General features: G+C 47.7%; 1 protein-coding gene across 1 annotated transcript; it reads left to right on the top strand.

Moving 5' to 3' along the window:
* The first annotated feature begins 1,939 nt into the window (after positions 1–1,939).
* Positions 1,940–26,762, top strand: emc2 (ER membrane protein complex subunit 2). The gene is made up of 11 exons (XM_080540017.1): positions 1,940–1,980; positions 2,961–3,074; positions 5,312–5,376; positions 6,665–6,750; positions 8,711–8,768; positions 14,584–14,669; positions 15,111–15,170; positions 18,635–18,716; positions 19,077–19,187; positions 21,995–22,099; positions 26,278–26,762. Exons 1-11 carry the CDS (start codon positions 1,941–1,943, stop codon positions 26,359–26,361), a joined length of 891 nt encoding a protein of 296 aa, XP_080396143.1. The 5' UTR covers position 1,940; the 3' UTR covers positions 26,362–26,762.
* Positions 26,763–27,463: the final 701 nt, after the last annotated feature.

Genomic DNA, 27,463 nt, shown 5'->3' with positions numbered 1-27,463 from the left:
ATCTCTGGTTGTTGTCGTGACATTTTTGGCTGAGAGCGCAGCTCCAAGGTAAACAACCGCTGTATGGTGCGGAGGACTTTTTTATTCCTATTCTCTCACTCGCTACCTCCGGGTCCAGCTGCCTCTCATGCTGACATTTAGTTACAGACAGCTTGTTAAACCTGCACAGCACAGAGGCCCTTTTGCTCTACCATCATGATGCCCTGTCATCCTCTGAGTCAGTCAAGCCAGGCCCCACCGTCTGGTCTGGTGTGTGCAGGTCAGGAGCAGAGCAAACCAGAGCAGAGCAGAGCAGAGGCTCTGGCCTTTTAACAGGCACCCTGGCAGAAACGGGAAAGCCCTTTACCCCGAAGGACAGTGTTTGCTTGTTTTAATGTGGTCATCTCAGTATTTTGGTTTCCAGCAAAAACCCGACCACATATCAACTGCCTGCCATGTGCAGACTCGAAAATTACAAGTCCACGGATGGCTTGAGCTGAACGTGAAGTCAAAACCGCACACAATGTTATTTTTCGTATCCCTGACAGAGATGATGACATTTTATAGTCCTCTTGTGCACTTGTACTTGCCCAACATTGACCATGCCCTGCCATTTTACAATGGCAGTGTCCTGTAAAAACAACATAGCCCTGCTGACCTTAGACAATAGAAGGTTAACAAAGTATCTATCTACAGGGCAGCTAGCAGTTCCTGGGGATGACATCAAGTCTCTGAAATGTCTCTGTAAGCGAGTTTGAGTCTACCTCAACAATCGTGTAATGTGGGAAAGAGTAGGGGGGGGGGGCGCATAACATACACAGAGCAGCAGTGGAATCCACAGGGGCCCTTCAGAGGGAAATCAGAAAGGGAAAAAGAGAGGAGGACAAAGCCCCGAGATGTGCTTTCAAAGCATGCTTTGACACGCTGCTTAATCTTAATCCTCAGAGGAAAATTATTTTGAATGAAGCATATGACTAGAGACAACATCTTTGCCCCTTTCAGCCCTCTCTGCCAGGCGGTGGTGACTTCAAATCTAGCCAGCTATCTATCTTCTACCGATATAGATGTAAGATAGGTGTAACAACAGTGTAATTGTTGTCCGAAAATAAACCTGATTTCCATTATTTGCTGTCTACCAACCATAGGTTATAGAACACACTATCGCAATAATCAAAACAGTCAAGGGAGACCCGGAGGAGAGAAGCTAGCTGGCTTCTATGAATGTTGATTGATTGATTGAAAACTTTATTAGAAGATTTGCAGAAGTAGGTACATGACAGTACATATTACATACAAGGTCAACTAACAGGATAAAAACCCAAGAAAGCCACTGGCTTATTTCAATTGGGGTCCTTGATTCCTTGATGTGATAATCACTTTATCTCAGAGAACAATGTCTGAAAAGAGGGCTTTCTTTCATAGAGGATAATGTTTCATAAAAATATTTTTCATCATCTTTCCCTCAAATGGATCATTACACATCACCAATTATTTCAGTAATATCTATAATACAAGAAGAGATATTTCATCCAAAAGATGAAGCAGAAATGGTATTGAAAATATACAATTTATGTAGTAGTAGGGTAGCTCACACTGTTGTCCAGTCGTGAGCTTAGAATGATAAGGTTCTATCTCCGTTTAGGGTAGTTCAGAGATATTGAGCGTCAACGTTTTTACATTCCATTATGTTTTGTGAGATGGAACCTTAGTATTTTATTAATTACTAACAAAAAAAATCCAACATTTTAAAGATAACACCACACAGGCATTAATAAACACCTAATGGATCAGATTATGTAAAAAACTCAATTTTGACAAAAATGGAGATAGAACCTTATAATTCTAACGTCACGCAGTGTGAGCAGGGTGTTTCATGTTGGGTACCAGAATTAAACAAGCCACGCCCATAAGCACTAGCCACTCGATGACGTAGTAGACAGAACGGCTGCTGTCAAAGAAACATGGCGTCGGTATCAGAGATGTACGATGTGGGCTGGGAAGGTAAACAACACGTTGTAGCTTAATGTAGTGTTTTTATCGTGGGTCTGGAGTTGACTGCTTTCACACTTTGATGTTTGTCTATCATATTCATCATTCGGGGTCCTTTCTTGAGTAGACCTTTCCGCTGCGTGTGTCTATTTCTCTTACAGGCCAGAGAGCTAAGCTAAGCTAACATGCTAGCTCGATATCTGTCTGAGGTGGTTCAGGTTTACACTCAGCAAAACCTTTATTGTATTTATTGTTCGTTATTTTTTGGTTTGGCGTTATTGTTAGCTGAATGTTGGCCGTGTAAGTTAGCTTCCTTGGGTAGATAGTGCTACTACCTACCTATCGAGCTAGCCTGCTAGCCGGAGAGCTAACGCCAGTCAGTCAGTCATACATACATTGTTCTTATTGAAATGTCCTTCAGCTGCAGGAAACATGATGCTGACATCAATCTGTCTGGTGCCACAACATAACCCCTTTAGTACTTGATCTCATACCGTTCGATTTCTTCCTGTGGTGTTGCTAACTTTCCATGGGTTGGAGTAGCATTACTGTAGCACTGTCTGTGTTTTATGAATGAATGAATGAATGAATGAAGCTCATAGATTAGCTGCATCCACTAGAGATTAGTATTACAGCAACAGTAGTGAGTGTCAGTGACAGAGGTGACATGTGGGGCTAGAAGAGGCAGTGATATAGGTCATGCTCATGGCTTTGTGTCGAAGCTGTCTAACAGAGCTAGCCAGCTGACAAGGTGACAGGTCGATGACAGCTGATATTATAGCCCAATGTGATTAAATGATGTTATTATTTCACTACCTAGCAGCCTCCATAGCTTGATTATAGCAAATTCTACAATCAATTTGGCCTAATCTTTCATTTCAAGGAGAACCCCCCCCCCCCCATTGATGTTGATTGTGTACATGACATGTCTGATAAAAGTACATTATGCAACGCATATGAGTGTACTCAGGCCTGAATAATTCTGTTCACAGAGATGAGAGACAAGCTGCGGAAATGGAGAGACGAGAATCACAGGAATAGTGAACAAATCGTGGATGTTGGCGAGGAGTTGATAAATGAACATGCTTCTAAACTTGGGGATGACGGTAAGTTCGACATCAACCAAATCGATATTCTAATTAATCACACACTATTTCCACACTAGTGATTTTGATGTCATCAATTTGTGCACAATGAGCGTTTGGAGCACAAGGATTTGACAGAAGGTAGCCTAGTAGTATCAGTGTCTTGGTCCTATGTCATGTGCCGTTATAGTACATGTGGGTAATGCACAGTGTATTTAGGCACCGAAGGCATATTAAAAGCCATTATTTATCAGACTGCGCTGTCATTGTTTCTGGCAACATGCTTACTTAAAACATTTACTGGGTCAAAGGAGGAAAAAAACAACATACAAACTTACTCAGTCAGAACACATAGCCTACTAGATTCTAGACCTAAAAAGTCTTTGACATTCTGTGGTAGTGTGTAATATAGACCGCTTTGGTTTGTGGTTTCAATGCCTGAACACGGCGTGATTGCCAGGTCGTGCTGAAAGCCCAGGCAGATGACTGATTTGGACAACTCTTAGAGGTAGCTATCATGGGTCTAGCCTGGATGTCAGTATGGCAGCTCATAAAAGCAAGCAGGAGATCCGTCTCTTGGAGTGAGTGGGTCTTGAATGATAAACTCTTGCAGAGTGGAATCAGGGAGCACTGCCACTAACTGTTCCTCTGTAAAGGCCTGTAGAAAAACAGTCATATTTATCCAGCTTGAGCTCATATTTGTATGGATGCTGAATATTGGCTGTGGAGTAGTAGGCTTCTGCTAAAGGCATTGCATTGCTTTGTATTGTCGTATGTTTTGTATTGTAGTCAGATATGTGTCCATTTCCAGCAACCCTTTTGTTGTATGTTCTTACCGAATTGGGTGTTGTGTTTAGTGTTGATTTTCAATGTGGACGATGGATAGGCTAGACTGAACTGAAGGTTGAATATGCTGTTCATCCTCTTCTTGCTTGACCGTAGGCTACTGTCCTATTTCTGACTGTCTCTGTGGAACCGCTGTGACTGTGCCCCTGATCTGAGCAATGAGAAATCGTGGTAAACCTTTGGTTGAGCAAAACACAAATCCAAAGACTCGAGTCCAGGTTTTGTACTGGAAGTATTTTCATACGTTGTACCTTACATAAACATATCAAAGATTAAGCAGAGTATCCTGCTTGTATTTACTAGCCTATTCATTCCCTCTGAACAGTTCTGTGAAAGTCTATTTTTTCTTGCAGTCATTATGATTCATACAGCCTTTAAGAGGAGGGTAAACACTTAACACACCCTGGTTTTTATTGAAACCAGCTCTTAAATTGGCTGTGAAACAAGATGGCAATTATCAAAACAAGAGCTGGAATCATAAAAAAAGGCCTTGAAAAACTCCAGGCGTTTGTTTGTTTTGGCATATCAGTTTTCTTGTTGAGTTGAATTTTATTGTTCTCTCTCAATTAACATCAGGGACGTTTGGCAGAGGAAGTCTGGCGTGGTTGTCAAAACAGACGTGTCTGACATTTAGCATTAATTCCATTAATTGGATCCATTAGCCACAGCTATTAATCAATGTCTTATCCTGTTACAGCCGAATGATTGAATAAACACTTAAAACAACATTTAATCTTTTATTGCTAACCACTGAATGAAATGTGTTAGGCGAGATGATGGAGCACGGTGGATGGAGCGTCACACCGTAACTTGTTAGAATATCTCATTGAAATGACATAATATAGGGCCTTCTGCCCTGGAGAACAGCTGTGTAAGCTTTCCCTCCCCATAGCTTTGGAACGGGCTTTGGAAGGAGTTGTATCGCATGAATAGGGCTCTGAATTGTATGGTTGGACTTGGGAAAAAGTCCCCTTCCCCTTTCCATACAATACAACTTCTTACAATGCCAACATTCAGAGCCATATTTCATGCAATAACACAAAAGCAGTGAAATTTAGCCTTTTTTTGTCTTTATAACATCGCTTTTCACTGAACTGTAATCTGTCACTGTAACCTGCCTGAGATAGCAGACAGCTTCTTTTCAGGAGGAAATGCAAGCAATAAGTCCAAAGAGAATATCCGTCCTTAGTTGAAAAGGGCTGTGTTTATTTAGCTCCCGATGGCCACATTTTAGGTATCACTTATCCTGTGCAGTATGATCGAGTAGTAGAAGTGCAAGTAGAAGAAGAAAGCACACCAAGTTACAGTCAGACTTAAGACCGTACAAGCAACCTACATGTCAATATATCATTCTGTGATGTTCCACTGGAATGTACACAAACTGTTTTTCTTTTTTTGTCTCCTGTGCCCAGTATGGATAATTTATGAGCAGGTGATGATAGCGGCGTTGGACTGCAGTCGGGATGATTTGGCCTGGGTAAGTCTCCCTCCTGACAGCTGCTTGCTGCCACCCACACCCAGCAACCTCAAAGAACATCTCTCACAGTCATTGCTACTTTGTCACCCCCCCCTGCCAAATGGAAGAAAAAAAGAAAAAAACTTTTATATTTGCCCAAAAAATATTCTCTCGTCGTCTGTACAGTACTTTGGAAAAACAATTTGCTGAACGTTGGAACAAGGGAGTGTTAAAGAAAGCGAGTACAGAAGCGCACTGTTGGTGTTAGCTGAGCTGTGTTCGCTAGCTCCTTCACAGAGTTCAACTGCTTTTTTCCCTGGATGACTCATCTGCCATCCTGGAGTTTACTGTGATGTTGCCACTGAGATTAATGTTTCTGTATCCGACTGTACATTTAGTATGGTGTTCCATCAAATCCAGACTGTGGGAGGAACATGTTTTTCCTATATAATTTGATGGAAAAGGTGCATTTTCTCACAGCAAAAATAATGTCATATTTTTTGGGGACGCTATGAAGGCTCACTTGATAGAGCCTCTTTTTCTGCTTCACTGTTTGCTTAGACCTTGGGATCCTGAGAAGGGAATGATAGCAGTATAATGTAACCGAAAAGTATTACTACTATATGCTTATGCTCTATTTCCAAACTACTTAATTCTTAACATTTTAAAGATTGTTGAGTTTACAATTAATACAAAATCAGAGTCAGGACACTTTTCTGCTGCTAGTCCTGGAAAAGAGAAGGGCCTTGACTGTACTGTAACTGGATAGATCAGGAGACCTGCTCTACCACAAATAGTAGACTTTCCATTTCTACCACGATAACATTGGATGCCACGATAACCATTCCTCACCTCTTGTCACAAGCGTGTGAAAAAAAACACCAGCTCCTCGTAGAGGAGGAAAAACCTCCCGCCTGTCCTTTTTATAGTAGAGAGTCTGGAGTTGTGGGTACCCACAGGGTACCATGGGAAGACTTCTCCCACGCCAGCTGGAAGTTTTCACATTGTTTCTTCGGGAGAATTGTTTTGTTGAACTTTTTTTTTCTTTTTTTTTTTTTTATCACGGATACCATGAATGGAAAACGCCTCTCTTCCCCTGGTTTTGATGCTCTGGCCAAGCTGCAATGTGTCATTTGTTATTCCTGAGGAAATGATGGATGATGCATTTTACATGTCATGGTCTTCTGTGTTTGTTTGTTTGTTTGTTTGTATGTACTGCGAATGCAGAGTGTTTGTCTTCAAGACAAATGTGTGAGGTCCTAGCCAGCCAACTCTAATTGCAGCTCCCTCTCTGCCCACTTCCTTTCAGACTTGTCTACAGGAACTGAAGAGGCAGTTTCCAGGTAGCCACAGAGTCAAGCGGTTATCGGGCATGCGGCTGGAGGCTTTGGAAAGGTAAGAGTCAGGAGTGTGTGTGCGTGTGTGTGTGTGTGTGTGTGTGCGTGTGTGTGTGTGTGTGTGTGTGTGTGTGTGTGTGTGTGTGTGTGTGTGTGTGTGTGTGTGTGTGTGTGTGAGAGAGAGAGAGAGAGAGAGAGTGTGTGTGTGTATGTATGCGTGTGGTGGGGTGTGTTTATGTTGAAACACCCATCATCCCATTGGCAAACATGAGGAGAAGAGTGAGCTGTGTGTGCGTGTGCGTGCGTGTGCGCGTGTGCATGTCCGCGTGTGTGTATGTGGTTGAGTGCTGGCTAGGCGTGTGTGTGTGTGCGTCTGTGAGTGTGGTTGAGTGTGTGCTGGGTAGTCCTGTGGCCCTCAGTTTTGCCTGTGTGAGGGATTCCCAGGAAGGAAGTGGTCTGATCCCACTGTTATTCTGGGGGTCCCTCAATCTTCTCTGGTTTTGTCTTTTCTTTCTTTCTTTTTTCTCCCCCCTCTCTCTCTCTTGTTGTGTTTTCATCTGTGTGCTGAGAGAGGAGGTCTTGCGGGCCGGTAAATATTGACATGTTACCACAGTTTCAACTTCATTTGGGTTCTCCCCGGGTTCCTTCTCTTCTCAGGACCAGTTTTATTTTAAAGTCTGCAATTCATAAAGAGGAAAACAAGACAGGGAGGAAGATAAACATGGGTATTTTTGACTTGGCAAGCCGGAGTAAGGGTAATTCAATCTGTTTACCACCTCTCTCTCTCGCGCTCGCATTCCTACCGTAATCATGATGACTCGTTTATCGGTTATGTCAGAGTTTATATGTGATAATTAAGAGTGATTGCTCCGGCACTGTCAGATTGAATAAACTACACACTGGGGTCTAATTGGCTTCAGACGGAGGTAAACATGAACAACACAACTTCAAACAACTAGTCTGTATCCCTCAGCCCTCCCCTCCCCGACATGTGTATATGTGCACACACACACACACACCTACTCACACCTACTCACACAGACACACATACAAACACTACCCACCCCCTCCCCACACACACACACACACACGCGTATCTCATTGAGTCGCTAGCTAAGTAAATAAAGCGAATCAAAGTGGCTGGTTGAGTGGTTGGCCGGTGCCATCTGAGATCTCCCAGTGTGCAGCTGAGTAATAAAGTGGATGAGAGGGGGGAGGGAGTGGCACTGGAAGTGGGGCTGCGCCGTGCTAATGGGAACCAGAGAGGGCTTCTGTTGGGGAGGTTGTGGTGAGGGCGGAACAGGTTTTGATCATGGAGACCCCGGTTCTCTTCTGGCTGCTAAACTGTTAGAGTTGCAGATTGCAACAAAAAAAAAAAATTCAAAAATCATCCCCCAGCACTCCTGATTTGACATGACAAGTGAAGTGCACACGCCTCCCCCACCTCCCAGTTCCCAGAATTTGCTGTATGATTTGATTTTTACAGCTCCATAAGTTTTCTCTTTAAACTGAATCATGTGGTGCCCCCCCTCCCTTGTTCCCTTCTGTCTGTCAGTTTAAAGCACACATTGTGTTGAATGGAGTTCCTTATCAGATTCACATGTAGGCCTTTTTCATTCCATTCTGCAAGGCCCATAAGCCAGGGCCTTTAAAGCTAAGCTGAACAGATGTAAACGCACACTTTGATTTGTTTGTAGGTGAATCAAATCGCCGGCAATCACGCACGTATGCAGTCTTTAAAATCAGCGTGCCTGTTTCCTGGGCTATTTGAATTGGTTATTTGATTCTTGTTTGAACTGCATAAGCCCCCAATTCACGACGGCTGGCCATTCCAGCAGAAACGGTTAAAGACTGTTTATTTCTGCCTTTAGAATCGCCGCTGATTCCCCCCCCCCAAAAAACGTGATTGCCTTGAACTTTTCTTTGATTATACCCACCACCTCATTTCATTGACTGGTGAGAAACAACCAAAAAATATTTTTTTATTTTAACATTTATTTTTCTTCCCTCCTTTGAAGGTACGAAGACGCCAGCAAGCAGTATGATTCTATCCTGCAAGACGATCCAACCAACACGGTGAGACAAACCCCCCCCCCACAACTGTGCCCTCTCATCAACTACCTTTTGTATTACTATTTAGCTTACAGTTGTGGTCAAAACAGTTTGGGATTGCCTCAGCTGGTGCCTGAATCGGCTGAAGAGCGTTGGTATTAGCGGTGTGAGTTTGTTTAGTTAAACTCCCCGTGTCCTTTCCGACCTCAACCACATTGCTGATCAGGCCCTCACCCACACATATGACAAGTGTGAGAGTGGTGGGGGGAGGGAGGGAGGGAGGGAGGGTGGCGAGCAGGGGAGGGGGAAGTGTGATTCATGGTCTTAGTCAGTGGTAGACATGTTTGATGGAGCTTAAGCATAAATAAAGGCCCTAGTCTTTGAAGACTGTGATGAAGAGGCCATTCGCGGGCCCCCCTGTGGGGTGAGCAGGACTGCTGCTCCTGTCCTGTGTCCTCCATTACTGTCAACTCGCCTCAGGTGCAAAGCCCTGGTGTTCCCAAAAGCCATAGAAAAAGGCTCAATACAGGAAGTCTTTGACTCAAAGGTTTATTATAATGCACAATGTGCATCAAGTGTTCTGACTGAGACCATCTGGGCTTTGAACTGGGGGGTTGCTACTCTTCCCCCCCCCTCTGTGCGATTGTCACTTACTGGCTGAGTTCTATCCACTCATATCCATTGTCACCGTCTCTTTAGCGGCCAATTTGTAGGCTAAATATTTGCATGATCGTGTTTACGGTCTACAGCTGTCGCTGGAACTAAAACCCCCACAGGACAATAACGTCTATCCAACGCAAAAATCTGTTTATATGTTTATCTTCATAATTAGTAAGAATTATCATTAATTTATCTCCTGTAACATAGGAATTTGTGTCCATCTGATTATAAATGGCTATACCCCCATCCACACTGTTGTTGTCTCGAGTTCCACCCAATCTTTTCTCAATTAAGATCCGATTTCAGCTAATTCACCATGTCTCTTCCAGTGTTCTGCCAATCCCACACCACCAACCCCAAAAAACACATTGTACCTGCTCTTAATGGTTTCCATAACGACATGTGGCCACACAAGAAAATAAATGTTTTAAAGGGTTTTCAAAAGAAACCATGACCGTGTTTGTTTTGGCCGTGGCCCCTTGAAGACGTTCAACACGTTTCCTGTGTCGGGCCTGACACATGGACTTGCTTAGATACATATTAAAACATGTTCTCTCTTCGCTGGCAAGGCGCTGGGGAGACGAAGCAGAGGCATTTGTTCCCGTGGACACCATGTGAGGATCCTGCACCTCACAGGACTGTCTGTTTCAAACAGATGGAGGCCTTGCTGACAAAATCAATAAACTCGGGTTCGCTCTGATGCAGTCATCCACCACCCCCCTTCCCCCCCCAACCCCCCCCCCCATCTCTCTTTCACTGGAGGGTAATAACGACTGGCTCATCCCCCATTCTCTCTCTATCTCTCTCTCTCTCTCTCTCTCTCTCTCTCTCTCTCTCTCTCTCTCTCACACACACCTTCTCTTTGTCATCCCCGTCGTTATTTATCCATGTTTATTGAACGATCTGTGGCTGTTGGCTCGAACCAGTCACATCGGTCAACTGTTCTCCCCAGTAAAACAAGAGATCTCTATTGACTTGCCCCCCCACCCCCGCCATGTCCTATTTCGAAGACAAGCACATTGAATAGGCACACTCTTCCATTGTAGACAGGTGGTGGGGAGGCATGAGCGGCTGAGTTAGTTTGAATAGAGACGCTGCCAGAAAATAGTGTTCATTACTCAACAAGAGTATTTGTTTGATGATTAGACTAATCTTTAAACCAATATTTGAGTTTGTTGTCTTGTGGTCAACATGGATGCTGTCTCTAAAAGGCAGGCCAACAGAAATATACTTTGACAGTAAATATCTTCTGGGGTGCCCTCTTCATTCTTCGGGCAGTGAGATCTTCCTACATGGGAAACGGGAGGTGCCTTGGGAACGGTGGCCTCGTGGGAATGGCTGGTGTTACCCAGTAGCCATTGCCAATCAGAACACCAACCTGGCACAGCAGCGTCCTGTGGGGATCTCAGGAAGGTCCTCAGATGGGATTGGTCCGTTTCCTGAATCTTGATCTCCAAAGGCAGACTGTGGCTTTGCCACCCTGTAAGACCAGGAGCTGTCAATCAACCCTGGGGGCGGGAGTGGAACATAACAGGTCCTCTGGCCCCTGGTGTTGAAGAGATCAGCTCTTTCCCACAATCCTGCCCTGGCTGGCGAGGGTGTGGTGGTGGTGGGGGGGGGGGGGGCGTGGGTGGAAGGGAGGGGGGTGACATCATCTAGGTCACCTGTCTCTGAGTGAAGGATATCCCCTCCTCCTCCCAGCATGTTTCTTCTTCTTCTGCTTCTTCTTCTAACATCTTCTTTAGAATGAGGGGCGGGGATGGGCTGGAGAAATGGCGGAAAATTGGCGACCACAGCAAGGACTTGTGAGCTATCCCAGCATGCCGAGCGGAGATTGGAAACTGAGCTGTTGTAATTACAGGCTATGGAATAGATGTGGTACCCATTAACCGAAATTGTTGAATCAACAAAAATTGCTCAAGGTTTCTCTGCCATGGCGGTGTCCAAAAAATGTTTCGAACTCTTAGCCCCTCCATAGTTTGTTATGTTCCAATACCTACAGCAAGGATCTGGCGAAATCCTCGTCTGCTTGCGTAGATGCATATTTCTTTTACTTATTTTTTATTTTTTTTACTTTTCTTTTCTTTGAGAACTCTTGGATGATGTGGTGTCCACAACATTGGCATATAAAAAGGTAGTGCGATGAATTATTTATTTGGAGCCCAAATATCATCGATGATTCGGCTGATATACGACATATTGAATTAATTTAAATCCTAATTGTTTTCTAGAAGCAGCTAATATTTCTGGAGAAAGCAATAGAGGTCAGTGAGTATACTGCTGAGGTTGACCGACAATTACATACAATTACTATGAGTAGGACAAGATAGTGTTGACAGAGGTCCAATGCATTCAGCAATGAGTTGACATTGAACATCTTGACACATCTTCCTCTAAACAGTATAGACAGGATTAGACAATTATTTACCAGGCTGTATGGTAAATGATTTGTTTTATGCTTTGTTATGATGGTGTTTACATTCCTTCAGCACTGAGGTATTCTCAAACGCTGTGTTATAGTGTTGTTTTCTTACTTTTACAACTTATACAATAACCTTTTATAGGCTACTTAAAATACATCATGCTTGTTTTTGTTTGCATTTTCGAGAACACTGTTATACATAGTTGGGATAATGCTTAGTGGTTATTTTGTTGGCATTTCTTTCTCTCTCTCTCCCTCCCTCCACCCTCCTCCCCCATTCTCTCCCAGTATGCTAGGTGTCCAGGTCCACTGTGTTAGCTGAGGGGGAGGGAGGGAGGGGGGGAGAGAGGGAGAGAGAGGGAGAGAGAGAGAGATACTATCAGTGTGGTAGGTCCTCTCCACCAGCGCCAGGGGTGATGTAAACAATCCAGTCCTGACTCTGAGCGCTCCTCCACAGCGCTAATTAAAACAGAATCATGACAATGACAGGATCAACCCTGCTGCCAGGTTCCTCAGGATCATTAGTTTAGAGGGAGAGAGGGAGATGGAGGGAGGGAGGGAGAGAGAGAGAAGAGCGGTTTGGAAGAGCTCCCCGTTTAATAAAGTGCCGTGTGACTCTCCAGGCTACCAACTTCCATATGTTCCTGGGAGCCCCAAGTGGTTCTTTATCAGGAAAAAAAAAAGACTGGTAGGGAGAAGGAGGGAGGTGTGTGTGTGTGGGGGGGGGGGGGTTGCACAAATGCAAGATCCTCATTGAAAAGCCACTGCAGTGTTCTTGTGACCTGATTTCTCTCGGTGTTGGACGAGGGAAGGAGAACGTCCACATGTTTGTAATTTGGTGAGAAGTGAGTGTGAATTCCGGGGGTCTCACATAGCATCAAGCCCCAGTAGAGCACCGGCCCATGTTAAGACGGTGTGATCTTCTGAGGAGGAGCGTGTTTTATGGGGTGGTGGGGGAGCAGAGGAGAGGAAATATGGCTTATCTGACCCCTCGCTCCTCATCCCCAATCGCTCCAGTAATTCGTAATCCTCTTGGACGGTTGTTTTCTTTAGGAGCTGGTGTTAAGTTGTGTGAATCCCACCCCACTTGTAATGTATCTTTTCTTTCTTTTTTCTTGATCTGTTTGTTTTGGACGAAAGGCAGAAAATGATGTGGGCCAAAGATAAGCTGTAAAAGGTTGTGAATCCCATGCATGTGACTAGATGTTTATCCCAAATATTATTTTTTTTTACTAAAACTGGATTTCTTTTTTCTTTCTCTCTTTTTTCTTTTCTTTTTTACAGTTGATAAAGCCCTTTTTAAATTTTCTGGCATTTGGTTCGTGTGGTTGATGTGAGAGTGTGTGGGCGCGCTTGTGTATGTGTGCGTATGCCCCTCATTAGCGAGTGTGTGTGCCAGCCACAGTGTCCCAGCGGCGGGCCCTGACTACAGTCTGCACTGCAGGTCCCTGTCCCAGTGTGATGGATAAGTGGATTTCTTGTGACGGCGATGTCAGAGGAGGCTCAGATTTACGGCCCCCTAGACGTGACTCATGCTCAGCCCTCAATGGCTGTGCTTATGACTGTGGGAGAGAGGAAGCCCCACTCAATCAAGTGCCAGTCCATAAATAACAGGCTCTGTGGCAGCCAGGACACACACACACACACACACACACACACACACTTCTAATGATGCAGCCGCCTGCTCTCCTACATTTTCACCCCCGCCCACCCCCCAAAAAAAACTGGCTGGAAAAGTCAGAGGAGCGGGCGTAATACTTTCTGATTCAGATTGATGAGAATCTAATCCACCTTAAGGTCACTTCAACATCAAAAGCGAAAGGAAAGCAGTTTGAGGCTGATGTAAAGTTGGGCTTCAGAAGCCCCCATGTTGGAGGGCTGCTGCTGGGGTTTGGGTAATGCGCTATTTTCCCCACTTAAGATGGGCAATGACTCACCACTTTATCTCCGGCCGCTAAGCTCACGCCAACTCCTTCAAACATTGACGCATGATTTGTGTTGCCCCTCTCTCCCTCTCCCTCTCCCTCTCTCTCTCTCTCTCTCTCTCTCTCTCTCTCTCTCTCTCTCTCTCTCTCTCTCTCTCTCTCTCTCTCTCTCTCTCTCGGCAAGTGTTACCCTCCACTAAGATAGATAGAGCCATTACCTCTGGGTGTGTGCTGCTGGTATATCAATTCGAAGTTGTCCCGTAACAATATCAATAACAGTACTCTTAAAAAAAGGGACATAATTTTTGTAAGTGGTTAGGCTTCTCATCGTGGTATTGTAGCAGCAAAGTGCTGAGTTAAGGTTTCAGGCTGAGTATAATACCTCCCTCCACCTTAACGTCCTGAAATGATATAAACCGTTATGTTTTGTTGATACTTGTGTTCAACCCTTTTGTTGACGTTGTTGGCTGTGCTGAGAACGGTTGAACTTGTGACGGTCAAGGTTGAGAGAGGCAAAGGGCAGGTGTTTATTGTGATCCAAACGTTTCCCTTACTACCACTCTTCTGTCCACCCCCTGGGATCTCTTGTGTAGTAACCCCTGACCCCCAACCCCCCCATCATCCCTGGACTCAAGAACCGAGAGGAGGGGAGGGGTCTCCCAGAAAGCCCCCCAAGGCCCCAAATTCCACCTGTGCACAGCTCCCACACTCATTTCTACATGGAACCCCCCCTCCCTTCTCTGTGTGACCCCTCCCTCTCACCATCCCCTCCCTCTTTCACAAACACTCGAGGGCCTAAAACCCTAATCCTCTGTTGATGCTTTATCCACAGGCGGCGAGGAAGCGCAAGATCTCCATTCTGAAAGCCCAGGGGAAGACTGCCGAGGCCATCCGCGAGCTCAATGAGTATCTGGAGCAGTGAGTGTTTTACAAGGGGATTTGGGCCTCCTCCTCCCCCTCCTCCCCCTCCTCCCCCCCCTCCTCCTCCTCCTCTTCTTCTTCCTCTGACACCTCCCCTGCCTGGCTTTTTAATTAAAAGGGGGTTTGCATTCGATTGAGCTGGCACAACCTGCCTATAGACCCTCCCACTGACTCCAGCCCCCCACCTCGGGAGCTCTCTGGCACTCTTGTCTGTCCATATGTAGCCGTGTTATATAAGTTATAAATAGATTCACAGAAGCAGCTCTTGTTGACGTGTCTCGTGAAAATAGTTTAAAAGCTGTTCCATACCATGCTACTGATGCTAAAGAGGAGGTGAATAGTCGTTCTCGTCCTGAACATCTTGTGTTGCAGGATTGTTGTCCTAAATATATTTTTTGTCTTGCAGGGTTGTCCTCATTTTTTTTTTTTGTGTTGCAGGTTTGTTGGAGACCAGGAAGCATGGCATGAGCTGTCAGAACTGTACATCAACGAGCACGAGTAATTACATTTTTCATATGATCAATGCCACCTGTTTAAAATCCAAGGTTGTTCTGACCAGGCATTAGTCTTAGTGGGAAGAAAATGACTTGACCCCATCAAGTAACAGCTTGTGTGTCACTCTTATCTATGCTGTGCAGTAGTGGCTACTCCTAGGGGCAACTGTCAACTGGTAACATGCGCAGGGGGTTGGGGGGGCAGGAGGGGCAGAATCAGAAGGGGCAAGATCAGGAGGGGCAGGAGAGTACCTGTAATCAACTCTCTCCTCTTCGGTGACTTCTCAGTAGCTGCCTGACGGCTTGATCCCATAGAGCAGCTGAATGGATGGATGGATGGAGGGATGGAGGGATGGATGGATGGAGGGATGGATGGATGACCACAATGGAGGGCGGTGACATGCCTAACTCAGCCAGGGGTCTACTCAGCGCTGAGCCCTGTCCCTGTTTGTCACATGGAGGGGACTTTAATAGGATTTCAGCCCTAAGCCCCCCACTCATACATATGCCCCCCCACCCCCTGCTGATATCTCTGTTGCCTGGGGGAATTGTCAGACAGACAAGAGCATTGTAAGAAAAGAAAAAAATCATTTTGTTTGTCTTTTTTCTTCTTTTTTTTTCTTTTTTTATCCCTCCTTAATTGTCTGGGGCTTTGAATCAGTGAAGCAGTGTCGTGTGTGTGTTTTTTTGGTGGCGTGTGTGTCTTTGGTGGCGGTTGTGGTTGTGTGTGTGTGTGTGTGTGTGTGTGTGTGTGTGTGTGTGTGTGTGTGTGTCTTTGGTGGTGGGTATGTGTGTGTGTGTGTGTGTGTGTGTGTGTCTTTGGTGGTGGGTGGGTGTGTGTGTGTGTGGGAGCATACTACCACTGGCTCTGCGGTCGCCCCGGTAAGAGGGCAGTGTCTGCAGGAATGTTTAGCGCAGTGAGAGGGCAGCTTATTGGATATTTCATGTTTTTGTCTGAGGGGCTTTATTGCTGGTAGTTGCGGGAGGAAATCCAGGGGTGAGAGGATTATCTCCCGGCTTAACCCAACTTTTCTAATATCACATCATTCACTCCCACAGCTCCTTATCTACAGGCGTGTCAATGTCTTTTCTTTCTTTTCTTTATTTTGGGTTACAAACTCCCTTCTCCCCCTCCTCTTCCGGAAAGCACAGCATTATCGCCTCTTTTCCACACACACAGAGAGAGAGAGAGAGAGAGAGAACAGAGAGAGAGAGAGGGAGGGAGGGAGGGAGGGAGGGAGAGAGAGAGAGAGAGAGAGAGAGTGGCGATAGAGAGATTCCCAGGAGAAGGTGGTGGCACTTTTCCTTCCTGAGCCAGAAACAACAGAGGCTGATGGAGAAGAGAGGAAGAGAAATAAACTCTCTCCACCCTTTCGCAGCGCGGCGGCCCCGAGACGCTAAACGTATACAAATCACTCCCTGTTTCTGCCCTGTCGTTGTTACACTTAGCCTCAACATGATGAATGTCATTAATATCCACTTATCTGACACTTTTGAAAAACAATCCCTCACGCCGGCCATATTTGGATGTTTAAGATGATTTAAGTTTGTTTTTGTTCTCCTTTGGATGGAACCGTTGTTGGATGGAGAAGCCGTGGCTCATAGGAGGAACATTTCAGCACGTTGTTGAAGGAAGCTAGGCGTCTTCAGTCGCCTGACGAGGCCGTATCCATAGAGTCTTAACGGTGGTGGTGTTGAGTTGTGTTGATCTGACCGTAGCTACTTTCCTCCAGTTAAGTAGAGGAAGCCTGGACTGGATACAGCCAACGTGTGCGGTGGTGTCAGGTTAAAAAAAAATTGAAAAATGAAAAAACAACAACGATAGTTTTGTTTTTTTGCGTATCACCAAGGGAAACGGAGCTGTTGTGTATCTGTCTGGTTACACAAACAGCGCTACCACAGTGCCACTGAGCTGGCACCTCTGGTGTTGTGGATGTGGTTAGGCTTCTGGTACTGCAGGGCCTCTGACTGTAAAGTGAAGCATCCTACTGCTGCTGGCCTGGGGTATTGCACACATGCTGCTTTATGTTATTGTGTTTTTCATTATTACTATTATTATTATTATTATTATTATTATTGATTCATTGCAGTTTTGAGGAGCTGGCTTGCCTTAAGCATTTCATTGTCTATGTCTACGGCCTGGGGGACGGCAGGGCTCTCTGCTGATGATGTAGCTCTCACTACTGCAGACCCAGGCCACTATAGGGAGAGCACATCTGATAGTCTTTATAGAGAGGAAGTAGTAATTGTAAGCAGCCCCCAACCTTCCGAATACCCTGATACCCCCCCCCCCCCCCCCCCCTCTCTCTCTCTCTCTCTCCATTCCCTCTTTCTCTCCATTCTCGTTCTCCCTCTCTCTATCTTTCGTTCTCATTCCGTCTCTCACCCTTCCCTCTTCCCCCCCCCCTCCCCCCACGCTGCTGGTTGTCTTTGAAGTAGCCGTAAGTAGACTCTAAATGGACCGATAGGCTCCTCCATATCGTGCGAGGCTGCGTTTGGTCCGGCCCGGGTTCCCGCCAAAACACCCGAAGCCTGCGTCAGAACATTATTTTTTTTTCCTTTCCCTCTCTGGCAGTGAAATTGCTCCAGATTAGCATCCCTATCTAGCGTTGCCTTGAAGCCCCACCACCACAAACACCATGTTTGGTTTCTCTGTGGATTCCCAGGCCCTGATGGAGTGTGTGCGGGAGCACGAACGAGCCCGGGTGACTGACGTAGACCTTGTTTAGACAGAGAGACTGTGCATTTTCATCCTGAAACGGTAGCCGGAGGAGACAGCAGACCACTGGTGCTGTGGGAGTCTTCTCTCCTCGAAAAAAGTTGGGTTCTCATCTGTTTTTGTATTTTGTCTGTGTGCGTGTGCGCGCACGTGTGTTAGAAAGATAGCTCGTCCTCGCCTTGGACGGTGTTGTCCCTCGAAGGGAGAAGCTGTGTATGAGACGAGGAATGGCTGCAGATTAGCGTTGAGGTCAACAGCTCAGCAGTCTTCTGAGAAGTGATCTCATCTGAGTACGGGCACAGTGTGCCAGGCTTTCGAGTAGCGCTGACCTCAGGAAGGTAGTTAACTACACATCAAGACTGAGAAACACAAGCACAGCTCTCCGCTCAGACAGACAGACAGACTGACAGACAGACAGGCCAGATAGGTCCTCGGCAGTCTGGACGTGACCTCACGAGAGCCGCCAAAGTAGATATAACCTTACAAGTCAACTGCCAACCCCGTTCTAAAGGCTTCAAATAAACAAATTATTGTGGTTGTTCCCAGATCCAAACTGGCCTCAGGGAAAGCTGTCTTCATCCACGTCTTATGCGAGGACCAACTTTTCTTTTTTGTTTTGTTTTTGGACTCAATTCAAATGGGTCTCCAGGAAGGAGGCCGTACTTCCCAATACCCCGTTCCCCCCCCTCCCCAACTTTTTAGCGTCGAGAGTCAAATCTATTCACCATTGTTCCTGTCTATTTCCACAGCTATGGAAAAGCTGCGTTTTGTCTGGAGGAGCTGATGATGGCCAACCCGCACAATCACTTGTACTGTGAGCAGTACGCCGAGGTAAGTTCTTTCTCCCTTTTTTTTTTTGTGACTGCACGTCCGTCAGCACCCGTGAGGGGCCCTCGACTTCATGGAAATAAAATGTTACCTCTAACGTCAATGGGGGGCCCTCTCCGCCAAGGAGCCCGGTACATGGTGGCTGCACCTCACGTCAGCGCGGGGAAACATATGCCCTCATGAACGAGAGATGTGTTTACACCCGGTTGTCATGTCGTGCTTATTCAGATGCTGTGTAAGTCATGGCGTAATGTGTTAAGTTAACCCCCCTCCTACACAACCACCACCACCACCACCACCACTACCACTACCACACCACCACCACCACATTCACGGGTATATTATATGCCCTTATTCCCCCAGGTGAAGTACACCCAGGGGGGGCTGGAGAACCTGGAGCTGTCCAGGAAGTATTTCTCCCAGGCGCTGAGGCTGAACAACAGAAACATGAGGGCCCTGTTCGGCCTGTATATGGTGAGTTTTGGAGGAGGGAGGGAGGTAGGGAGGGAGCGGGGGAGGGGAGGGAGAGGGGTTGGATGGACAGAATGATGATTGGGGGGGGGGGGGAGTAAGAGAGAAGAGAGAGATGGAGAGGGAGACAGCAAGAGAGAAAAAGCAATGACTGTTTTCCTTTCCTGCGGTTTGTCAAATGTGGAGTCAGCTACTGAGTGTGTGTAGGGAGAGGGGCTCTCAGACAGGTCAGCTCACTCTACTGACTCAGACGGTGGACCCACCCCCTACACACGCACACACACTCAAGTCTTCCCCTCCAAGCTCTCTATTATGGTCATATTACCCCTTTGGCGGGACCCCTTTGTATGTTGATGACTCAAGTAAATAAAGCAGCGGCAGTACAGAAGGGAGGGAAAGAGAAAAAGAAGGATAGTTGTTAAAGTTATGTTAAATCACAATCACCCTAGTCACAACCTTGGCCCCGGTCCGGTGCGGGACGTGTACCGCTTTCATTCTGTCTGCACCAAACGGCCGTTTCATCTGCGTATTTATTTAAACAAGAAGATGTCCATTAACACCGATGGATCATATGTAAGTGAGTCCTGACATAAGAACACAAACGTAGAGAGCCAGGCCCAGCCAGTAAGGCAGATGGAGAGAGCCAGGTCCAGCCAGTAAGGCAGGCAGAGACAGCCAGTAAGGCAGATGGAGAGAGCCAGGTCCAGCCAGTAAGGCAGGCAGAGACAGCCAGGAAGGCAGGCAGAGACAGCCAGTAAGGCAGGCAGAGACAGCCAGTAAGGCAGTAAGGCAGGCAGAGACAGCCAGGTACAGCCAGTAAGGCAGGCAGAGACAGCCAGTAAGGCAGGCAGAGACAGCCAGGTACAGCCAGGAAGGCAGGCAGAGACAGCCAGTAAGGCAGGCAGAGACAGCCAGTAAGGCAGGCAGAGACAGCCAGTAAGGCAGGCAGAGACAGCCAGGAAGGCAGGCAGAGACAGCCAGGTACAGCCAGGAAGGCAGGCAGAGACAGCCAAGTAAGGCAGGCAGAGACAGCCAGTAAGGCAGGCAGAGACAGCCAGGAAGGCAGGCAGAGACAGCCAGTAAGGCAGGCAGAGACAGTCAGGTACAGCCAGTAAGGCAGGCAGAGACAGCCAGGTCCGTAGACATTAGACAGCCAGAGCAGTGGGAAGCTCCACACAGAGGGGGGACAGTGTTTCCTCCTCTACTGCTGAAACTAGGGGGTTCCCCCAGGCAGTCAAAATAGCTCCTACCAGGAGAGAGAGAGGAGAGAGGAGAGAGGGAGGGAGAGAGAGAGAGAGAGACTGACTTGACCACTGGAATCACTCACGGCTCCTTTCTAGGTGCTGGGGACATGAACAGGAAGGTCAGCGGTAGAATGGAGACATTCAGTCCCGTCGCCTGGCTTATTCCAGGGTTCTGGAATGTCCCGTTCACCTGGAGACAATGCAGCCCTTCATGGTCCCCGCCCCTGTCCAACCATCCACTGACGCTCGGATTTTAATGGCGGTTTCAGATGTGTGCTTGATCAACATTGGAAATAGTGCACGTACAGTATTTCTATGAAATGTCCTCAAACCTCGATGTTTAAGTCTGTGACAGGTGCAGTTGAAGGCAGTCGGCATCTTTTTATTTGGATTCCGTTGGTCAGAGCTATGTGTTCCAGAGCACCGTTCTCAGAGCACCTTTTATGCCATGTATGGCATGACAACAATAGTCAGTTTGAAAAATAAGCTTGTTGTCACACCAGTGGTGGGAGTACTCTTTACCATGATGGCTGTTTATACCAGCCTAGCCTAGCCTGTCTTCACCATGAATGCCATTATACACGGCTAGCATAGCCTAGCCTGTATTTACCATGAATGCCATTGTACAGGGCTAGCCTAGCCTAGCCTGCATTTACCATGAATGCCATTGTACAGGGCTAGCCTAGCCTAGCCTAGCCTAGCCTAGCTTGTCTTCACCATGAATGCCATTGTACAGGGCAAGCCTAGCCTGTTTTCATCATGAATGCCATTATACTGGCCTAGCCTAGCCTGTCTGAGACACACTGACATCATCCCATCCACCGCCTGGTCTGGTCTGGAGGGTATAAAGAAGAAAAGAATACGCTCACCAAAATTCCAGAAGCCAAACCGTTTTATAGAAAAAGAAGAAGAAGAAGAAGGCGAGGAGGGTAGGGGGTGGGGGGGGGGATCAAGGTTGATTGGTGTGTAGTTAAAGTTTCAGCACGTCCATGGGGAGGGCTTTGAAGTCGGGGCCCGCGTAAGCCCTCTGGGGTTAGCCCGGCGTAGAACCGATGGAAGGGAACGTGGGGGAAAGGCATGGGATTTGTGGTTCCGAGGGGAGCTGTTGGGGTGGGTCGGAGAGCATGATTCACAATCACCCTCCCCTTATCCCCCCCGTCCCCCTCCTCCTCACCCCCCCCCCCTCGCCTCCCCTCACCGCACCGCCGGCTCGAAGGACACGCTCGGCCCTGTCATCGCCCCGCGTCTACGGTGTCGGTGAAATTAGGGACCATTAAGTGACACTGCACACTAGGGCGGGGACGCCGGAGAGAGCTCACTTCCCCCCCCCCTCCCTGTAAACGTTTTCTCGTGCTTATTTCTCATCCCACCACGATGACGACCACGGTGGAGCGGTTGCACATTCGTCTCAGTTCTACTTTTTTATTGCTGTTTCACCAACTTTTGATATGACGACACCTCTCTTTCCTCTCCTCTCCTCCACGACCACCCCCCCCCCCCCCACCCCCTCTCTCTCCTGCTTTCCTCTCCCTTCTTCTTCTTCTCCTCCCCCTCCTCTCTCTGTAGTCTGCGAGCCATATCGCTGCCAGCCCTAAAGTTAGCGCCAAGGTGAAGAAGGACAACGTCAAGTACGCCGCCTGGGCCGCCAATCAAATAAACAGAGCCTATCAGGTGAGTCAAAGCGGGACGGGACAGGCGGGGGGGGGGGGGGGGGGGGGGGGGGGGCGTGTCTGTTGTTGATTTGTGAGAGGCTATTTTTCACTACCTACCTCATACCTTTTAAGTACTTCACACCTCCCTCACTCTGAGCTTGCATGCTTTTTTCCTCCTCAACCTGAGCGATCTCTCTCTGGTATGAGAGAACCCAATCCCTTCCTTACACTTGTTTCTTACACCTTCACTGTGAGAAGCTATAGACCCACCCAACCCCACCCCCCATCATCTGTGAGACCCCCCCCCCCCCCCCCTCTAAGAGGCCCTAGCCCTACTGAAGGATGTCTTCAACCAGGGGTGGAAGCCCAGTGTCTGAGGCTGTGAAGCCCCTGGTTGAGGTGGGTCGTCTCAGAGTGTGTTTGGGTACATTTCAGCTAATGTGTTGATTTAAGGCCACAAGGCCCTCTCTCTGACTCTACTGAGGACCTTGGGGCTCACAGATGGACTCCTATGTGTCGACACACACACACACACACATGCTCACGCAGACACACATGAATTACACTAGCTGATCCAGTGAAGCAGAGGTGTGTAGAGCTGGGGATATGGAGGTGAGAGAGTGGGAGATGTGGGAGAGAGATGAAGGTGAGGGAAAAGAAAGGGGGAGGGAGAGGGAGGTGAGGGGGAGAGAGGGGGAGGTGCCAGGTTCTACACAGCTGGAGGAGAGAAGGAAAGAGAGAGAGAGAGAGAGATGGAGAGAGAGGAGGGGGAAAGAGGGGAAAAAGTGAATCAGCCGCTCAGATGGTATCACAAAAAAAAAAGTTTACGCCGTTGCCATGGCACCTTAAGCCTATGGGTATTTAATAGAAACTCTGACTGCCATAAGGGGTGATACGCGCTGCTTATGTAGGCAGCACCAGTTAAACATGTATAAGCGGTTCTGTGCTCAGCATGTGTCAGGCCCCGTTGAGAGACTGGCTCCCCGCTGGGACACTAAAGCCTGCGTCTCGCCACACTCAACACTCTCTTTCCCTCCCGGAGAGACCGCCACACACACACACACACGCATGCAAACACGCATGCAAACACGCATACCCGCATACATACACACACACACACACACACGTTGAGCGCCCTCTTTCGTTTTTGGAGAGCAACACATGTACTCACTCACACTCACACTCACACACACACACACACACACACACACACACACACACACACACATTCAGCGCTCTCTTCCCCTTCTGGAGAGCACCACACACACACGCACACAGAATGCTATTCCCCTCCTGGAGGGCTCATGGCTGGCTGACGCTTGCCACACACTCTCTCAGCTTACTGACTGCTTGTGGTGGTTGTGTGTGTGTGTGTGTGTGTGTGTGTGTGTGTGTGTGTCTCCGTCTCCGTCTCCTTTCTCACTCTGAAACTTCAGGGTTGGTCTTCAGCTGTTGGTCGGATAAGGAATGAGACAAGTCTCCTGGGTACATGCATAAAGGAAAGCTTTTTTGTCTGTTTTTAGCCGTACTTACAGACAGAATCATACCGTTATCAGCCAGGGAACATCCTTCCCCCGCCTCCGCCCCCACCCCCCTTCGCCCCCCCGTCTCCTGGGCTTGAGAGTCTGCAACCTGTTGGGCTGGTGTGTTTGTTTAAGCAGCCTGGTAATGGTGGGGGTAGCACTGCACTGGGACCCCACCCGTGTGTGTGTGTGTCTGTCTGTGTGTTTTCATGTGTTTGTTTATGTATGTGTATGTGTATGTGTATGTGTATGTGTATGTATGTATGTGTATGTGTGTGTGTGAGCGCATGAAAAATAGAGGAAAAATGACAGGGCGCAAGGTTGACTCTTTCAAGGTTTTCTTTTTTTTCTTTTCTTTTTAAACGGGCACTAAGCTCTTTGAAAGGGAGCCGCTGTGAGGTGCGGTGTTGATCTGTGGGTGGGGGGGGGGGCGGGGGTGGAGTTCAGGGGGGCTCTTCTGTGGGCCTGGTCTGGCTGATTGATGGTGGTATTAAAGGCTAGCTGGTGTCAGTGTGCCACGTTTACGAGCCGTCGTACCTGGTCATTGTCATACCTCAGTTTGAGACGCGGGGCGGCAGGTGGAGTGGAGCAGGGCGGGGAGGAGAGAGAGAGAGGGAGAGGGAGCGGACATCTTCCAGGGGTCAATGGGACTGACTGTAAAATATGGAATTGGTGTGTCTGGGGGTGCGTGTGTCAGGGTGTGTGTACGCACGCGTGTGTGTGTGTGTGTGTGTGCACGTGATCTGTAACAGATGTAGTTAGCGTGTGTGCCTGTGTGTGTGAGAGCCATGCCCCGTAAACATGGGGAAAGACCCCAGTGTTGTTAACTGGTGCAGAGGGAGGGTCCGTCAGTGTCCCTGAACAGCCTGCCCTCCTGCCACCCCCCCCCCCCCCCCCCCCCCTCCTTGACCAGAGTCCCTCCCCCCCCGATTACATCACCCTCCGCTGACTCACTCAGGCCACATTTCCTTGATGTCTCAAACGAAGACGTGTCACCGTCTCCCCTGTCCTCCCCTCATTGGTGGAGGCATATTGCTAGGTTATTAGAGTCGAGGCCTGAAGTTAATACGGTCCCCGTCACCTCGAGGCAGAGGAGATAATTGGCTTTCTGACGTGGGGTAATGGAGCATGAGGAAGCAGGCGGGGAGACCGCGGCGACCCTCCACCCCGCACGGCTGTATGAGTCACACTGACGCCCCCAAAACGACTTTCGTGAAAGGTAGGCCTACACTTGACTTGGGACTAAATAGGCTACCCTCTGAAAGGTAGAATAGTAAAATGAGCAAAAGGGGAGACGCTGTGAGAGACTTTTATTTTAAAAAACTAAACAAAAAAACAGTGATGCAACAAATCCAAAACCAAAGACTTTCAGAGATGACAGTCGAAGATGACGCACTCTGAAAAAAGCATTAACAGAAGTCAAGTCCCCTGCGGTGCTTGTGCTGAATGTGATTTCAACTGGGTACATGCTTGACAGTGTGTAGGGACCTAAAGTCCTACAATCAGCTTGTTGAATGCAGTCAGACTCAGAAGAATGTTATTTTGTCCAGTGGTATATAGAGGATCGAAGTGTGTGTATGTCTGTGTCTGTGTGTGCCTCTGCGTGTGTCTCTGTGTGCGTGTGCGCCCGCGTGTGTTAGTCGTCTCTCGGGGGACTCATCTTTCATTCCTGAGGGACATGTAGAATGTGCTCCTGGGTCCAGAAACAGCACAGCCATGTGGGAGAAACTCAATCCCCTTGCCTCTGCATGGGCCCGGCCTGGGTAATGGTGTTTTCATAATGATTTAATTGAGAAAGGGCTCAAGTTGCCTTCACTGCTTGTGTCTGTGTGCTGACACATCTGCAGCTCTCCACAAACACACACACACACACACACACACACACACCAGATGTTGCTGCTTACCACCCCCCGTGCAGATATTAGGACGCTTGCCCTGATGTGCTGTGTGCTCAAATGGCACTTCTTCTAATAGAAAGGGAGAGATACGCTGCACTAATGCCTTCATCTTAGCCTAGGGTAGTTTGTGAAGTGGTAAGGCTGAGAGGATTCCCTCGCGTTGATAATAAGTGTGTGTGTGTTTGTGTGATGGAGGCCAGGGTGACCTGATGATGACTCATAGCCCCCCTGCCCCCAGTCTAGGCCCCAGCCACAACAGCACATAAAACCTGCTCCTAATCTCTGACCCTTTTGGGGAGGGGGCAGGACTTCCTGTGTCACACACACAGTCCCTCAGACACACACACACACACACACTCAGACAGACACAAACACGACCTCAGACAATGACACCGCTTATGCAACAGTCCAGGAACGTCCCTGACAGTGGTAGTTATGTGTTCTCATGGCCTCCTCGCCGTGTCTCAACAACCAGGTGAAGCAGTGTTTCATCATGCTATGTGTGATGTGGGAAGTTCCATCACTACTACAGGTCCGTAGCGAGGCTCGAGCGGTATCACACTGGCCACGTGCTAGTTTCCGTCTCTGTCTCTTTCTGGCTTTTTCCAAGGGTTTGGATTGATATGTTTTTACTTGTTTTAGTGGAGCGTGAGAAGGCCGTGAGGTTATCACGGACTGAAAGTGAGCGATTGAGTGTGTTGGCTCCGGAGGCCGCGTTTGGCTGAGGGACGTGATGAGCTGATGTTCTCTCTCTCTCTCTCTCTTCTGTCATGCAGCTGGCGGGTCGCGGGACCAAGGAGAACAAATGCTCCGTGAAGGCCGTGGAGGAGATGCTGGAGTCCATGCAGATCATGTCCTAGAGGCCCCACCCCCACCCTCCCCCTCCAACACCCCCCTTTCCATGGCAACATGGCAGCTCTGTTGTCTCTACACTATGAATGCTCCCACCCCCCTCCCCCGCCAAGACTGGACCACCCCCACCCACCACCCCACCTCGGCCCTGTTTTTTAGATGATTTAGAGCAGGTAGAGGAAACAGCTCCCCCATGTCCAGACCAGGGACTGAGCTGTGAATAGAAGGATAACTTAGGCTGTAAATGCTACTGAGAAAGAGAGGGGCAAGAGAGGTCCGTCTGTCGACAGCCTGACAGGACTGTCCGCCCTCAGAGATCTCTGTGTGTCTGTAAATGAAACATTTTTATTGTAACATTAGTCTTCTCTTTTGTCAGTCCATCAAGATGTCTTAATAAAGGATTGATTGAATTGTTTGCAACTGTTCGCCGTGTTATTTTATGGGTTGTTCTCTATGGGTGGCGTCATCTGGGTTTTTGTAGAATCAAGCTTTCATTTCAACACGTAGACACCACCCCTAAATTGTGAATGATTAGTTATGTTGATTAGTTACCCATAGGATTACAATAATGAGTATCTTGATCATGAAATACCTTTTCTGTTCTGTTTTGTATTGCGAACCTGATTGAGCTCCAGCCACCCTCTAGTGTTCCCCACCAACCAAACAGAGGAATCTGTTTAAACAATTCCAGTGAGCGGTATGGGAGAAGCGTTCTCATTAAACAGCCAGCAGAACTAGAGGCTAACAGCTTTCTCACACTGGATCCACCTGGGGTCCGGCCCTTCAATTACCCACCCAGACACCGTCAGAGCTGGGCTGTAATGTGAAGGAGGGAGGGAGAGAGGAGAACACCTCTGTCATTTTAGTTTAGACTAGAGAGACCCAGAGAGCACACTGCCAGTGCCAGTAATTAAAATATAGAGGAAGAGAAAAAAAAATGTAATTCATAAATCTGGGAACGTTTATAATGGTGGAAGGAGGAAAAAAAGAAAAGAAAAAAAGATGTGTATGCCGTGAAAAGCAGGTCTGGTTTCCTACAACCCCGGCCTCGTTTGTAATTGTCGAACGCGGGTTGGGTGGGTTGGGTCCCAATTGAACGTCTTATTTCTC

The sequence above is a fragment of the Nansenia antarctica genome (assembly GCF_963989245.1).
Source record: "Nansenia antarctica genome assembly, chromosome: 10".
Lineage (NCBI taxonomy): Eukaryota > Metazoa > Chordata > Actinopteri > Argentiniformes > Microstomatidae > Nansenia > Nansenia antarctica.
Note: the sequence above shows the minus strand (reverse complement) of the source record. Positions and strands in the feature narration are given on the sequence as shown.